General features: G+C 42.3%; 1 protein-coding gene across 1 annotated transcript in view; it reads left to right on the top strand.

Annotated features, from left to right (window-relative positions):
* Window positions 1–6,407, top strand: part of RIOX2 (ribosomal oxygenase 2) — a 38,803-nt gene extending 32,396 nt beyond the window's left edge. Inside the window, exon 10 of the mRNA XM_089682945.1 lies at window positions 1,720–6,407. Within this exon, the coding sequence (XP_089539071.1) occupies window positions 1,720–1,890 (171 nt within the window). The 3' untranslated portion in view covers window positions 1,891–6,407. The remainder of the gene's footprint in view (window positions 1–1,719) is intronic.
* Window positions 6,408–18,352: the final 11,945 nt, after the last annotated feature.

Genomic DNA, 18,352 nt, shown 5'->3' with positions numbered 1-18,352 from the left:
CCCCCCATGTACACAATTGAGTGTGCTGTGGTACGACAGCTTTAAAATGTCGCCAGCACAAATAAAACATACTTCCTCCTGTTCTTATTGTTTTATGGTAGTCAGCTAATATATGTTTGCCAAATTCCCTAAGTGCAAGTAAAAGAAAGAAAAATATCTCTCCCATGGGGGAAATATAGTTGTTTTATGAGTTGAGCTTCCTCTCCTGTCTTTGAAAGAAAAACAGGTATTGCGTGATTTGGATGGTGGTAAACTACTGGTGAGGAATGGCCTGTAGGGGGCACTGTTGCACTGTCAGTGCTGTTTCCTGCTGCCATGTGATTTTTATTCCACACCATGAGCCAGTTCACAAGGTGTAGCAGGCAGACCTGTTTTATGCTATGTGACACTTATTGGTATCCAGCAGGTTCTGTAACAAGACCTTTGTGGGGCTATAGAAAATCACTGCTCCTTTTGTACGGCTGAGCTTTTGTTTGCTGAGTACAGCTACTAATGGTGTATCACATGCTGATTATAACATTTAAGGGGCCAGTATGCTTAAATTATAGAGTGGTATGTTTTACTAGAGATTATTTAAAGAAAAAACACTTTCAGAACCTAAAAGACAATTTATATGGGGAGAGATTATTCTACTCATGGCTGATTGTCTACTGATTATAGAAACGTCTGACACCAGCTGTCTGTAAACGAAAGTGTAGTGTGGCTGAGAAAGCAGAATGGTGGGCAGTAATCTCTAAATAATGGTGTGTGTGTTTTCTTAGAGGAGTCACCTGGGCAGAGTTTGTATGTGGGTTTGCCAAGCTCCAGGATTACTGTTGCTGAAAACAGTCTCAGCTCTGGTAATTGAGATCATTCATGGTTGTTACAATGTACACAGCAACTCCAGGCTGTCATGACAGCCAAAAATTGTTGGCGAGTGTGAGGGGGAAAGTGGCAGAAGGACAGGGCACCCTGAACAGGGTGTAACTGAAGTACATGCACCCTGTGTACTTCAGTTAATTTTTTTTTTAGGCATGTCCAGTGTCCACAAATCTTTATACATAGCTATGCACTAAAAAAGCATATATTATGTATTATTTTTTATTTTCTGGTGAATTCTTTGTATTATAATAAGAGAGCTACTATGGTCTTATTGAAAAACCTTGGAAGGGAAGGGTGATGAAGTTACTGCTCCGACTTGTCTACTTGTGTGTGTGTGTAAATTTTAGCTTGCGCTATTGAGCTCCCTAAACAGACTTCTTTTCAACTGGGGATAAAAACTGGAAAATATGTAAAAGGGAGCCTAAAAGCATGACCTGCTGGCTAACCATGAGAATGCAATATTTAATATTTTAATGGCTTACAGTGTATTTTTAAAAGGGAATATGCTTTAATTTTCAATGCTTTACCATAACATTAATAAATGGAAAGCATTTGAAATCTCTATTCTTTTAAAATGCACAAACCCATGCAGTATCTGCCATCCTCCAATTACCAGGGTGGTCACAGGGCCCTTAAATTCAAATGTGACATTGTACCTCCCTACTGTTTCCCTTTGCAGAAATTTTAGTATTGTGGGAGGAGGGCCTAATCTGTCCCAAAGGACCACGGGTGGCTGTTTTAAGATGACCATATCCTGTGGGAGAAATATTGACTTGTGAAGTGTTTGCTAACAATGTCATATATATCATCTCTTGTGATTTTTAACTTGTAGCTGCGTTGTGTGTCCCTCTTCTGCAGGTGAGCGGTCTGCGTTTCCCTTTGTCATACATGAATGCACTGAAAGCAATCTGGGAGAAGAAGCTACTGCTTGTTAAAGACCTACCTCTGGAGGGTGACCATGACAAGGTGAACCTGGCTATCTCTCTGTGGACAGAGGGCTTAATTGAGAATGTCCACACTGAGGGCTGAACACCATACTTCCTCCATCATACCAGCCCAGGCCGTGATCCATCTCCTAGCGGAACAAGCCCGCTGCTGCTGTTTTTATATGAATTCTTTGTTCTGCTACCACCAAAAGCCAAAAACAAAATTGAGTGATGTTTACAGTGGGCTGGATAACTCCAATGTGCCTTTGTTGTATCTTCTACATGACAGCATCAATACAGTGTTGTAGCAAGAGTGGATTTCTTCTTTAGTCTTGTCTGACTCATTATGACCTCATGGACCGCCAGGCACTTCTCTGAGCTTTTACCGTTTCATTTTCAGTGTCTGTTGTGTTTAGCCTCTTGTCGCTCCATCCTCCTGTTGCCTTCATGCTAATTGGTCTTCTCCCCAGCGAGTCCTGCCTTTTTATCATATGGTTAATATATTTGAGCTTTGGTGTCAGCACTTTCAGTGAGGTGGTTTTAAAATAGAATTCCAGGTTTACTTTCACTTTAAATAGTTTTTTTTGGGGCCAAGTTGGCTTTAAAAAAATGCCATGCCCGTACAATGGCTCCTGTAATAGACTGTATTAGAATTAGCAGGTGAGCAGCTGCTGTGTTGCATCAGCAGTACAAGTGACTTCTCTGCTGCCAGATATAGAGAAAATCGGTCTTACAGCATCTCTGCCATTCAGGAGACCACTTGTAGTTTTATCAGTGAATAAAAAGCTTCCTCTGATTGCCCACGGTAGAAATGATGACATCATGTCCTAGCCTCTCCACTTGACCAATGAGCAGAAACCTTGTATTCATTGATAAAAATAAAAGGTTTCTCATGAATGCTGAAGATGCGCTAAGATCGTTCCTCTATGCTATGGAAGTGGCTTGTACTCAGGGCCGTCTTTAATATTGATTGGACCCTGGGCAAACATTTTTTTGGGGGCCCCCTAGCCGCCACCCCCCCCCCAGCCCCCAACTCGGAGACATGCAGTAAATAGCAGCTAGACTCAAAATCAGTTTACTGCAGCAGATCAGGCAGTGGTTGGTTGCCAGAGGTTACAGCATATCATTACTACACACTGACTGATTCCTAGAGGTTACAGCACACATTATGGCTCATTGATCAGTTGCTAGAGTTTACAACACATCATTTCTGCTGGCTGATTGGTTGTTAGAGGTTTCTGCACATCATTACTGCTCACTGATTAAATGCTACAGGGTACTGCACATCCTTACTGCTTATCCATTGGTTCTTAGAGGTTACTGCACATCATTACCACTCACCGATTGGTTGCTAGAGGTTACTGCACATCATTACTGCTCACTGATTAATTGCTAGAGGACACTGCACATCCTTACTGCTTATCTATTGGTTCTTAGAGGTTACTGCACATCATTACCACTCACCAATTGGTTGCTAGAGGTTACAGCACACAATCTCCTCCATTCCTACACACCACAAACTGCAGAGGGGACACGACCCACTAATAGAAAATTCTGGAACTTTTTATTAGCAGTGAGAATTAGCAGAGAATGCACAACTATGAAGGTGGACTGAGTGCAGGTAGGAATAGAGCCCAATGTGAGCAGCATCTCTGAGGATGGGCTGCCAGGGTACATAAAGAGTGCAGGGTTGAAGTGGGCACTATGTGCAGACTGCAGGGTTGAGGGGTGCACTTTGTACAAAGTGCAAGGTTGAGGGGTGTGCTGTGTACGGAGTGCAGGGTTGAGGGGTGCGCTGTGTACGGAGTGCAGGGTTGAGGGGTGCCCTGTGTACGGAGTGCAGGGTTGAGGGATGCGCTGTATATGCAGTGCAGGTGTGGGGTGCGCTGTGAACGGAGTTTGGGTTACACTGTATGGAGAGCAGGGTTGAGGGATGTGCTGTGTACATCCAAGTTCTCCCCCCACACAAGTATAAAGCTCTCTTTCTAACAAATTTCATTTCAGAGCTCACCCACTGAAAACACACACACACACACAGATATACACACTCAGACATACAGAGACACACACACAAACATACACACACTCAGAGACGCACACAAACACTCAGACACATACACAGACAGACATGTACACAATTTTCACAGTGGGGCTTCAGAGGAATACTTATGGTGTGTCCATGCAGGCTGCCAGATAAGAGGAGATTCTGCCTGTGTGGAGTCCCCACCCTCATCTGCTCTCCTATGGAGGTTGATGTGTAGAGCAGGGAGGGTTCTGAGCTCCTTACAAGCTGTAACTTCTAAATGCAGAAGTGAGCAGTGCAGGAGGTGGCGGAATTAGGCTGAAAAAGCCCAGGCGGGCAGCGTGGGCTCAGGGGGCAGCTGCTTTGGGCCCCACAGCAATGACTGGGCCCTGGGCAGCTGCCCCTTTTGCCCCACGTTAAAGTCGGCCCTGCTTGTACTGCATACTTGGGCCACACAAGCTATTTATTTAAAGTTAAAGCAAACTGGATTGGAGATTCCATTTTAATACCAGCTGCAGTTCTGGTGTGCAGTCAAATTGCTTTGCTGCCCAGTCCTCTTGTTTCCAGCAACTCAGGGAACTCTTTTTATATGAGTAGCGTGAAAAGTATGAAAGGTCTGTGGGTGCACATAAACCTGTTTTAATGACGATACCCCACAACTGCATTTGCTGTGCAATGGCCAAATACTGTTGGTCCGTATCCAATGTGCATTCTTAAATGGGTAGTCCAGTTCTTAAGGAGTAGATGCTGATGTTTTAAAGCACACACTGACTTTCTAGGGATGTGAAAATTGGTAGCTTGAGCAAATAGATGACGAACGTCAAGATTTGAACTATGGTGTCTAAACATCTTCATAGGCTATACCTTAAAACCATACAGGTTGCCAGTTTAGAGTAAAACGTGAGCTCTGTTGCTTGAATACTTTTTCTCGCTCTGAAATTCATTGCGATACCTCACGTGTGGTGCAATCATTTTTGCAAGACCTGCATGTGGTTTCACATTTGCGTATGGGGACAGGGGCTCTTTAAAGTTTTGTTTTTTTTGTATAAATATATATTCTATATTTTGTTTTTTTTTTACACTCTTTAATTTTTTTATTCACCTTTATTGCTATCCCAAGGGCTGAACAACACCCCCTATGATATCATGGACAGTGACAGGTACTCCTTTTTGAGAAATCTGGGGTCTGTTAGAGGTTGGTTTGATTTTCTGCCTGTTTGGCTGGTACAGGCCAGTAAACACAGAGCCAAAACTGGAAGTGACGTAATAAATGTTTCTGGGATCATTCATCACAGAGGAGAGAGAGGAACGGATGTTCCTCCCTGTCCTCTATCTAAAGCTGGACAAGCAGAGTGTAACAACAGTGGCGAGAGGCCTTCTTCCAAGCCCTATAAAAATGATCAGGCAGATGTATGACCACTTGGGTCACTTTTACATGAAGTGCAATTGCCAGATGCAAATCTTGATACCAAGATTGTGGCTTCCAGTGCCCGTGGCATGGTAATATTCTGGGACCGGGAAGTGGTTAAAGTAAAAATTGTAGTCTAAGAGACTATTAGAATGGATCCCTGGCTGGAGAATGATTCTAATGTTAAAGCTCTGTGAGTTGAGCCTATTCAATTAAAAAAAAAAAAAAAAAGTTTTAATCAAATTTTTGGAAAAATTTCAGTCTGGGTTAAAGCTGATCTCTGGGATAAATAAATATTGTCCAAATACCAGTCATATACATTCTTAGTAGATTCTTGGTGTGCTTTGTGTATTGTTCCAGATGTATGCAGCAATACAGTATGAGACTGTCTCAGTGCAGGATTTTCCTGTAATAAAGACTGGTCACTGCTGATCTCTCTCCTTGGCAGGGTGACTGGTCTCATCTCCGCCCCCTCCTGTAGTTTTCTGTAGACAGCCTGTAGTGGGTGGAGCCTTCTGGGTTGCTCCCACAGCTCTGCTCTCTGCACAGGCTATGTACAGCACAGTGATAATATCACTGCTACTTTTGAAAATCAATAGCTGAGTTGCAAAGGTATTGGTACACACAGAGTGGATTTACGTCTGTTGTGGCTATTGAAAAATATATTTAAATTAAAAAAAAGATTTTTGTACCCAGAGTTCAGCTTTAATGAATTTGAGCAGCCTGATTATGAAAACTTTGTACGAAATAAATTTACTTTAGAGTTGATGACATTGATTTAATTGTGATATTGTGTGAGGGATAAAATCCCAATTTATTTTATTACAAAATGTGCTGCTATTCTATCAATCCTTCCAAACTTTGTTGAATGAAGATGAAAGCACAGAGATAATAATAATAGAGGGACATTTCTCGGGTATACAGATCTGTGACAATTTTACTTTGAGTACATTGTAATGTCAGAATGGTTACTTCTAATTCCTTAACTGTATGTTAATGTTTGCATATCCTGTACAGACTGTACTTGGAAAAACTCTGAAAATGGACTATTCCCCAGAACAACCAATATATCACTGGTCATATAGACAGCAAATATCTTTTTGTATTTGGTTGTTGGGCATTCTCATGTATTTCCTTGCTCCACCTTTGTAAGTGTTCTACAATAGTAATGAACAAATACTCAATCACTGCCTTGTTTTCACATTACTGCTGTGCCAATGTTTTGGATTCTGATTTACTCTTTTTAGTTAATATGGTTTACTCAATTCAATTTAAAAGTTTGCAAATTTGCCAAAAAACAGAAAGTGCTATACATATTTGAATGCTTTAGAAGCATGGGTATTTTATTATCTGTTTTTTCATCACGTGCAATTGAAGATTTTCTGGTACCACATTCTAATCTGACATTGGTTTTAGGCTAAGGCTAATCTTGCCTGCTTTGCTAATAAAAAAAAGACAGTTTACAGAGCTCATTAGTGCACAGCTAATCTCATTCTTCTCCCTCTATACCTGCTCTGTAACTGAATCCCCATGTGGTACATATAAACAGAGAGAGTCTGAAAGCAAACAACTTCTGCTCTGTTTTCTAAACCCATAGTTTCATCCTGTAATGATATGAAAGTGTATGTATACTCTAACCTTGAACTTTTTATTGGCTCACTTTTGGTTTAAGCATACCATTTCAAACCTTTTGTTAGATCTGTTAGATACATTGATCCTGCCAAAAATCCTGTGAGCTTATAAGGTCTTGTACACTGCATGTGCTAAACTAAAGTCTCAAGCAGTTTTATCGTGCCTGCCCAATTATCTCTGTGAACTACAAAACATCCCTACTTTGTTAGGATGACAAGAAGTGGGAGAGGTGTTTTGAAGTCTAAATCAGGAGCAAGAAGCCTAGAGTGACAACGACAATTGCCTCCTATAGATACAGCGCATTGAGAGAACATTGTCACCCTGGGACAAGAAGTGTTACTGGCAGGATTTCCAGATAAATTGGGGAAAAAGTTCATGTTATATGAAATATAAAATGACTTGACAATAGAGTGCATAAGCGTACAGCAGGGACACATGTCTGTGATGTGTGCCATTGATCCCTCCCAGCAACTCCCTAGAGCCAACCACGGGGTGATTGTGTGGGTATCTCCCTTCATGGTGCTTTACATCTTTGTTGCAGCCTCCCATTTTCTATGATTGGGATTCTTGCATATGTTTACTGAGCCGAAAACCAACACAGATCCATGTAAACAAAACACTGTACTAACAAAAATGCATAATTTTGTATGGTCATGTGTATGAGCTCTAATCCTAGTAGGTTGAAATACATTAAATTTTTGTTAGTTTAGGTACTGTAATGTATGAAATAAAATTGTAGTAAGAATGCCTGCTGTCAAAGCTGTATGGGGGGAAGGAAAAGCACTTGGTTCGGGGTATAGCTTCCTCTCCAAGGTGGGCAACACCATATCTAAAATGTGCTTTATTAGGTACATTTCTGAAAAATCTCACTAGTAATATTAACTTGGCAGGTAGTAGTGCAGTAGCCGACCACTATTTAGCCCTCATGGATTTTTCATATTTTCTGCTTTGGCTAGGTGAGCTTATTACATCCGGGGACAGCACTGTGTGGTGGTGATAAGGAAATTGTGCTGAGTGACAAGTTAATACTGTATAATACACATTGTTTGAATACCTTTAAAATATTATTATTTAATGGTGTGATCTTGAGTATAAATTATCTATTTTTTTCTGTACTGTTGTATGTGTGTGCTTTCCACAATTTACAAAGATACAAAAACAAGAAAGCACATGCACACTAAAAACACCCCCCTTCACATAGTGGAACAACCTATCCAAAAAGAAAGAGAAGAAAAAAGGGGGGGGGGGAGCACAATCATCATATAAATAAAATAATCAAAAGTTAGGATACATACTCTATCCATTTAGATCATATTGCTTCAAACTTCCACATACAGTTCCTAGAATAGTAGGTATGTTTTTTATAGAGAATATATTTGCTAAGCTCTGTTATCCATTCAGAAAGAGAAGGAGGCCGAGGAGAGGTCCACCTAAGTACAAACTGCTGGCTATGAATAACGCTCTCAAAACAGTGAGCCATAGATTCTGATCCTTTAAAGATAATTCTGTGTGACCAAGTAAACTGTTAAGAGGGTCAACCAACAAGTTAATCCCTAAAAGTCCATTAAGAGTCCCTACCACCGCAGCCCAATACCTTCTCAATTTGGGACAATGCCATAAAAGGTGAATAAGAGACCCCACTACATGTCCACATCTAACACAACAAAGATCATCTTTCAGACCAATTTTGAAGAGGAACTCATGGGTTCTATAGACTCTGGAGGATAAATTACTTTGTTAGTCTATGGCAGGGAGATAAGGAAACACTGTAAGATATCCTCCCAGCTATTGTTAGGAACAGAACCTAATTCTCTCTTCCATCTAGACCTACATAACAAAGGAAACCTCAAAAGAAATCGATCTAAAAATCCATGATAGGTATTTCAGATCAATCCCTTGGTTGATGACACATTAACTATGGTGTTAAGGAGAGGTACGGAAGAAAAAGAAAGATTCCAAATTAGGGATGGGGATGTCAGTGGCAGTTAATCAGTTCCCACCCAGTGTCAGAATGCCCATCACAGTCCCGTTATAAGTCGCTGATTGCCGCCATTACTAGTATATAAAAATACAAATTCCAGTATATATACCACCATTTGTAAATGCTATACCTTTCACATAAACCAATCAGCTTACACGTATTGTGATTTGTTTTAGCAAAGACATTTAGCAGAATGCATTTGGGCCTAAATTTATGAAGAAATTAGATTTTTTTTATTGGATGTGTTTTATAGCAAAATGTCAACAATATTGTTTTTTTTTTTTTCAAAATTGTTAGTCTTTTTTTAAAATTTGTTTATAGCACAAAAAAATAAAAACCACAGAGGTGATCAAATACCACCAAAAGAAAGTTCTATTTGTGGGGAAAATATGACAAATTTAATTTTTGTACAGCGTTGCATGACTGCACAATAGTCAGTTAAAGTAACGCAGCGCCGTATTGCAAAAAAATGACCTGGTCATGAAGGGGGGTAAATCCTCTGGAGGGAAAGTAGTTAAATTGAGGGTGCCAATAATTTTGTCCAGTCCATTTTTGGGGTTTGCGTGGAATGTGTCAGATTTGGCTTTTTGTTTCTTCACTTTTTTGTGTCATACCAATACAAACAAAATAAATAAACACAAGAATGCCTAAACATTTATAATTTCAGCATTTTTTGGGCAGAGTGGTACATTATCTGACAGAAATGCAGGGGTGCCAATATTTTTGGCCGTGACTGTATACTGGATGACACATTTCAGACCAAATCTCTGATCATAGCTGTCCCAGTCATGCTTTTGCTCCTTTCTGTGTCTTTGACCTGGCATGTCTACTTGGAGCCATTAACTAAATGGCTCTCCACATGCGGCACAGCATCCTTCCCTTGTTTTAACATTTGTCTGATATTTTGTACCTAAAAAATGGAGAGGGAAAAGATGACCATCCTTGTTTTTTCACAAGGATCTGCACTGGCCTATTAGAGGATTTAGGTGGAAGCAGCACATGCCTAATGAGGGTCATGCTAATAGGAGGAGAGGGAAGAGAGAAGATCATCAGTCTGCTGCTTCTCCTTTTATTGTCCAACCACAGTCTGAGGAAGGAGAGGGGCAAGACCAATAAATATCACTTAAAGCAGTATTAAGACTCAAAGCAAATATTTATTATATAGCAGCGTACCAATTATTTAAAGGTGAAGGCTGCATTAGTTTTCTTTTTAGGCTCTCTTTTCTTTTTTTTCACCTTGTGATCTGGCCAGTAAGTCTGTTGTTTTTTCCAGACCAAGCTGTCCTGCACATGTAGCAGTTGGAAGGATGAAAAAAACATCTACCACTGACAGGGGTGCTTACAATGGTCAGTTTTTTATTTATGTAAAACCTTTATCCAAAAAAGGAACAAAACTGTTGCTGTAACAGCTTAAAAAGTGTTAGCTGGGGGGGGCGTGTCCAAGATGGCGACCGGACAAGTCGCATGACCTGGAGCTCCGGCGGCTCGATATACAATCCACTGGCATCCAGGTCGTATAAGAGGGTAGGGTCGAGCGGGTTACTCACCCATCCCTGCTACATTGTGGCCAGGCAGCCGGAGGCGCTTTTGGAGCCGTTCTGGGGTGGCGATCTGGTGTGGCCTGTTGCGGCCGAGTGGAGCCGCGGAGCCCTCTGGCGCATGACGGGCCGCTCAGCGGTGGTGTGACGGTGGGTGCAGGATCAGGAAGGGGGAGGACTGATAACCCCCCCCTCCCGCTCGTTCTGTGGTCTGCTGCCTGTCATCCCTCCGAGCCGTTCTGGGGTGGCGATCTGGTGCGGCCTGTTGCGGCCGAGTGGAGCCGCGGAGCCCTCTGGCGCATGACGGGCCGGTCAGCGGTGGTGTAACGGTGGGTGCAGGATCAGGAAGGGGGAGGACTGATAACCCCCCCTCCCGCTCGTTCTGTGGTCTGCTGCCTGTCATCCCTCCGTGCCTGTCAGGACGTCCTGGAGGAGCATCCTGATCACCTTCCCTCCCCCCCATATGGGATACAGGGGTGGCAAGGATTAGTGCGGCCTAGTGGGCCCAGGACCTTTCCCACCCTACACAGGCTGGCTGCAATCGCACCCAAAGGAGGATCACTTGCCAAGCACGCATACCTCATCCCTCAGACAACTACCAGCATTCCAGGGTCCATCGAGACATCCCCCACACAAACCCAGGGAACACCGGCTTATTGCGGAGACCTTGCTACAGCCCATAAAAAAGGAAGCTGTGCTGAGATTAGGCCTACGGTCGTTACATCACCCACAGATTCATATACAGGGAAGGCAGCGATAGTCACTGCATTTCCACAGCAAAATAAGTGTCTTCCTTGTCTCGCCTTTAATCTCAAGCACGCGGAGACGTACAGTACAACTTAGGGCTTGTTTTCCACTATCTTTCCCTATTTTCACTTTCCAGTTTTGGGGGACACAGTCTGACCCCAGAGAAAATGGTAATATAATTCCTTGAGCCTTGACACACGTAGGTGGGGCTACGCAATCAGAATCAAGAGTCGCCACCGACATGGGGAAAGCAGATAAGAAGGCTGTCACTCCTCGCTCCAGATCCCCTCGCCGTACAGGTGGTCCGGCTAATCGCAGCATTCCGGAATTATTTCGATCTCACACTCCGGATCACGCAGATTCATCCGCCCTTTGCATCCCCATTGCATTCGCCTGCAAAGGAGTTCTCTTCTCAGCCTCTGAGCTTGGCGGCAGCTGCCGCAGCGGGTCGTTCTGAACCTGCTCACCTCACCATAGGGGACTTGAAAGCGGTTGCGTCGGATATCAAAGAGTCTCTTTCCGCGGCAATAGCTGAGTTACACATTGACTTACAGGCAGTAGCCTATAGGCTGGACATGGTAGAAGATAAAGTTAATATGCAAGGCCTTGCTATCCATGATATGCGTAAGCAGGTTGACACACACACCATGCACCTAAGAGAACTCGATCGTCACATCAAAGATTTGGATAATAGGGGAAGAAGACACAATTTAAGGGTGCGCGGTGTACCAGAAGCAATTGAGCCTAGCCACCTTGCCCAAGCTCTTCTCTCCATCTTTAATGATCTTTTAGAAAGACCACATGAATATCCAATTGAGTTTGAACGCCTCCACAGGGCTTTGCGTCCTAAAGGCAGAGATTCTGACCCACCGAGAGATATAGTTTGCTGTCTAGTCGACTTCCGACTTAAAGAGGACATATTACGCAGAGCTCGAGATAAACAACGCTTGTTATACCAGGATTCCGAAATCAAACTATTCCAAGATCTTTCCCATCTTACCCTACAACGCAGGAAAGACCTACGCCCTTTACTAGATCTACTTCGCTCTAAAGGTATCGCCTACCGTTGGAAGTTCCCGTTTGGTCTCTCTGCAACACATTTGGGGAGATCAGCTCTCATGAGGTTTCCGGAGGATCTTGCACCATTCTGTGAAATCTTGAGTATCCCATTACCTGATATTCCAAATTGGTCCACTGAACCTTTTCTACAATCGCAGCCAGATGAAGGCCCTATGGAAGCACAATCTACTGGCCCCTCGAGCGGAGACAGACGACGCAAGTTAACACATCAAGCCTCAACTTCCCCGGTTCGTAGGAGGCTTATTACTGGAGACAGTCTACCAGCATCACCTGCACACCGCAAGGCGCGCCATGAATAACTTCTCCCCGTTACCACCTACTAAGGCGAAGGGGTATAAACAACCCCGCACTTCGAGACTACTCCTCTAGTGGATCGAGTATGCGCTTCTCTTTGTATTCTAGGTTCCGTTATATGTCATATCTAACTTCTCTGGTATACCTGAAGTCTGGACTTAAGGGTATGTGTATCGCATCACGTTGTTAAAACTTTTACGTATATTATTTCTCAGTGATATATATTTGTCTTGCTGGCGTATAATTGTTGTTGTACCCTCGGTTGTGGTATTGATGAGCTAGGTCAGGACAACCCTACTGATATTCTTGTGAATATCCCTACCAGTACTACAATTTACTAGCGTGGTAAGTATAGGCCCAACATAACACATGATGAACCCTGTCGGATATAGGAGCGATCCAGAGACGCGGGCTAAGCCCTTGTTTGGGCTGCGGCCTGCCTCTCTGGATCCCACTATATTGAGAACGTGTTACAGGTGGTTGTGGAGTCTTTATGATCCTACTATTTGAATCTTAATATTATGGTCTTTGAAAGTACTATGTCATGTCTATCTCTCTATAAACTCTGATTTGCCTTGGGCCTAGCCTCTACACATATAGTTACTGTATTGACAAAGGATAGCAGCCCATATGGCTTAATATTGCACGGAGCAGCGTATCTCGCTCCTACTGTATACTAAGACATGATGCTGTAATCTGGATTCCTGGGACTCCGGACCACCTTCATGTACCGTTATACATAAATATCTCTGACCCTTATCTTTTAGTTTGATCATTGTAAACAATATTTTAATAGTATTCTCGCACGTCCCCATCGCTCTCCTTAAATGGTTTGCGTACTGCATAGCAATTGGAAATGCCTCAATCTGCAATTTGGGCCCTGGCTTATTACATACCTTCTACTTAGATATGATTAGGGTGGTATCTCAGCTATGGGAGTTGGGACCGTCATATTTGATATTTACGTTAACAGTCTATTCCGTGGTCGGGTCTAGTTTGGCCCCAAAAATTTAGCTGCTCTGATCAGTAACGGGATCATTTTGGACCACGGATTTTTGGACACATCCCCCCCATCATCCTGTATCTGTTCGGTAAGCAACGGGGTGTTCAGCGATATATTACATCCCCGGGTTGGGTCTCATATTTCTATTGTCTCTAGAATACGGTTTAAGTAGAGGTTTGATCTGAGGCCTACACGCAAGTTTACTCATAAGTGATATTGTTGCTACTGTCATGTAATGTTTCATGTGAAGTAGATATCTTTATTCGCAATTGAGATGGCATATGGAAATCTCTCGTTAGTTGACTTGATTGTTTATTTAGCTTGGTTTACAACATCTTTACGGAAAAGACAGATTATAGATTGCATTATGTTTTACCTGTGATAACATAACATATTTACAGTTAATTTAAGCTATGCGCAAGTGATTTGTACTTTCTCAGTATCTGTCCAAATTCACATGTAGTACACTCATAACTTATGGGGTTTTTTGTTTTTTTGTTTTTTTTTTTCTCTGGTACACATTCAATTCCACTCCTATAGTTACACTTCACTGTTCTTGAGCTTTGATATGGTCCAAGTGGATACATACACCATACATACACCATTTTGCTCAATATGCTTTGGCATATAATACTCTAGCCTTTATCCACCCCCTGCTACACATTATTTATCTCTCGTCTTCAATGAGCCATTTCCCACCTACGTTTATGTGTCAAGGACACCTCATGTTAGATTACTTCCCCTCTACACCTTTTACTCAGGAGAGTTAGGCCTCTTTCAGATTATTCTGTATTTTATCAAATCGGCCGTCTCTGGGTTTGAATACCCTACGACTCTAATTTCAGACTCCCAGATAACATTTTGCAAATAACCAATTCTTGGGAGCTGTACTATGAGATAGAGTAGCTGGTCTATTCTACCTCTGGAATATAATCTTTACAGGAAGTGGAAGGGAAATAGCCTCATACATACATTTGGGTTTATAGGGCATACACCTAACACTTCCTTTCTTCTTCTTCAACTTTCTTGAATCTTTCCTTTATGATTCCGTCTCTATTTTAACTTTTCTGTTAATTCATATTAGTCTCTTTCCAGTCTTTATACTATTCTTTACTCCCCTTTTCATCACCCCTGCCCCCCTCTACCCCTCCCCCCCCCCCTTTTTTTTTTTTTTTTTCTCTTCTTTCCCTACCGCGTGATACTCTTCTGGTACACATATTGCCCTTAAGCAACCCTTTTGGGTAGATTACACAATGACGAACAACCACACATCGAATCAGTCAATTCGCACACTTTCCGTGGCCTCTCTTAACGCGAGGGGCCTAAACGTACCTGAAAAACGTTCGCAACTTCTTACCTACATGAAAGCCTTCGTGCAGATGTGCTCTTTATCCAAGAAACTCATTTCCGAGCAGACCAAGTCCCTAGATTCTCCAATGTTCATTATCCCACGGCATACCATTCGGTTAATGCGGAGGTGAAAGCCAAGGGGGTATCCATTTTACTTTCCAAAACTCTTCCGTTTGAATTTTCTGAATCGCTCGAGGATCCTGAGGAAAGATTCCTTTTTCTTAAAGGCACCCTCTTTATTAAACCACTTACCTTAGTCAACATTTATAGTCCCAACACAGCACAAGTAGGATTTTTTCGTAACATGGCTAAGTTACTTGCTACATTTCAATCGGGTATTGTGATTCTAGGCGGCGACTTTAATGTAGCATTGAACCCATTGGAAGATACATCTTCGGGGGTCTCATCCATCCCGTTCCAAGCACTTAAGCAAATTAAAATTGAATTGAAAGACCTTCTCCTACATGATGCATGGCGTACTTTGCACCCTTCGGACAAAGATTACACATTTTACTCTGCGCCTCACAAACGCCATTCAAGAATTGATTATTTCTTTCTTTCGCAACAAGATTTATACGCCTTGAAGTCAGCCTCGATCGAACCGAAGATCCTTTCAGACCATCACCCGATTATGATCACTTTGCAATTCCTGGATACACCAAGTACTTCCAAAATATGGAGACTGGACCCATTTCTCCTAACGGACGCTTCAGTTATTCTTCAGATCCGTAGTTCTTTGACGAACTACTTTCAAGAAAATGCATCCTCGGAAACATCCCCTCTCGTACGGTGGGAGGCGCACAAATGTGTGATACGTGGAATTCTAATATCTATCTCGTCTGAGCGAAAACGTATGGCGCAAGCATCATTCAACGCATTATTGCACAAAGTCCGCACACTTGAGTGCTCCCATAAACGATCTATGGCATTAGGATCTTTTAATGAGCTGGAGCAAGCACGTAAACAACTCAGCGAGGTAGTGGAAAAGAAATCTAAACGTAATTTTATTCTTCAACAAAAACTTTTCTACGAACATGGAAATAAGAGTGGCAAATTTCTTGCTCGGGCTTTACAATCCAAAAAGGCTGCTCGGCACGTATATCAGCTCCATTCCAAAAATGGACGCACACTGAAAACACCGTCGGATATTGCAGCGGAATTTGAGGAGTATTACTTTAATTTATATAATTTATCCCTACCGTCCAAACCAGCAGCTGATACTAGGCCACGTGAGGTCATTATACAGTCATTCCTCACACAATATCTTCCTAAACCGATCTCTAGATCGCAAGCAAAAGACTTAGAGAGTGCTCTGACGTTAGCGGAACTACAACAAGCTATTACGCAGTTGAAACCTGGTAAAAGTCCAGGACTTGACGGTTTTATTAATTCTTATTACAAATCTTTTCTTGACATATTAGCACTCCCATTTCTCCAGGCTTTCAATTCATTAAACACTCCGGGGCAGTCCATGCGCAATCTTTCCGAGGCTCACATTACAGTTATACCCAAAGAGAATAAGGATCACATGTCCCCAGCGAACTACCGACCAATTTCCCTATTGAATGTTGATCTGAAGATTTTTGCCAAGATTCTGGCTAATCGTCTACTACATGTTATAGAATCCATCATATCTCCGGATCAGGTGGGTTTTGTTCCGGGAAGAGAAGCCAGAGATAACACAATAAGGGCCATAAATATACATCATTGGTTAACCCAAAATCAACAGTCTGGATTCTTTCTCTCTTTAGATGCCGAGAAGGCATTTGACAGACTAGCTTGGGATTACCTAGAGGCAGTTTTGATTGGCATTGGACTGCCTTTGCGCTTTTTGACCTATATTATGTCTCTATATAAAGCCCCCACGGAGCGAGTGCGAGTGAACGGACACCTATCAGACTCTTTTCTGATCAGCAACGGGACCAGACAGGGATGCCCTCTGTCACCTCTCTTATTCATTCTTACACTGGAACCCTTATTGAATTGCATTAAAGATAATGCCAACATTAAAGGGATTTTGATCAATGGCAAAACGCATAAAGTGGCAGCCTTTGCTGACGACATACTGCTTTTCCTGACAGATCCTCATATCACGATACCTAATTTGTTACAGGATTTCAAATTATTTCAGTATTTGGCTAACTTCAAAATTAACTTTTCTAAATCCCAAGCGCTTAATGTATCATTAACACCGGAGGTGGTTAAACAAGCGACATCAAATTTTCCCTTTACCTGGCAACGAGAAACTATCACTTATTTAGGTATCCAACTACCATCCCATCTTACCGAACTATATGCAACAAATTTTCTACCCCTCTTACGTAACATTGCCAAAGACCTTCAGACGTGGAATAAACCTTGGTTCTCTTGGTTTGGTAGAGCAGCCATACTTAAGATGAACGTGCTCCCCAGAATATTATATTTACTACAAACAATACCAATTCAATTACCAAATTCATTCTTTCAATCATATAAAACGCTCTGCTCCTCTTTTCTTTGGTATAATAAACGCCCAAGAATCAGCTTCACCCAACTCACTATGCCCAAGAAGAATGGAGGTATTGGATTACCGGATATTTCTCGTTACTACAGGTCTTGCCACCTAGCCAGATTAGTAGACTGGACCACGAATCACATTCGTAAGATCTGGGTCGGTTTGGAGGCTGATTTTTCGAAGATACCACTTTCCACCTCCCCATGGCTGAAAACCGCCCATGTCCCTTCTGAATTTCGGATGCACCCACTTATAGGTCCCACTTTACGATGTAGCGCGCAAGTGTTTCAGGAAAAAGTACTTTCTTCCTCTCCGAGCCCTTTCACTCCGATCAAATTGAACCCGGACTTTATTCCAGGGATGTCTACGACCTTTCTCGCTGGGTATAAACGGGAAGATAACCTAACAGTACGTCAATTTCTCAAAGATTCTAAGCTCCGATCTAGAGAAGACATTACAAAGGCGTGGCCAGCCCTTACCTTAACGCCTTGGATGTATAGACAAATCCACCATTTTCTACGTAACTCCCCACATCTAAAGGACTATTCAAGACCGCTTACTGCTTTCGAAAAACTCTGCTTTACAGATCTCCCACAGAGGCATGTAATATCCTAATTATATTCCCTATTGGAAAGTTCCAATACATCTCACTCACTGAAGGCCTGTGCAGCCTGGCAGCATGATCTAGAAATTTCAATCTCACCTGAGGAATGGAACCACATTTACGATCACATGCATAAAGGTTCCATATGTGTTTCTACACAAGAAAGCAACTACAAAGTTTTTCCCAGATGGTACAGAGTTCCATCTGTGATTCATAAATTTGATCCTAAAGTGCCAGATTTATGCTGGCGATGCTCCCAGGCAAACGGTACTCTTCTCCATATATGGTGGGAATGCCCGCTGCTGCAACCCTTCTGGAGAAAAGTTTTGGACACCATTAGACAAGTAACCACTTACACCCTAGACTTTACACCAGCACAATGTCTACTCCATCACTCCTCCCTTCCGGTGA

The sequence above is a fragment of the Staurois parvus genome, unplaced genomic scaffold (genome assembly GCF_062004578.1).
Source record: "Staurois parvus isolate SC_StPar_1 unplaced genomic scaffold, SC_StPar_1.0 ptg000299l, whole genome shotgun sequence".
Lineage (NCBI taxonomy): Eukaryota > Metazoa > Chordata > Amphibia > Anura > Ranidae > Staurois > Staurois parvus.
This window is presented reverse-complemented; position numbering and strand designations above follow the sequence as displayed.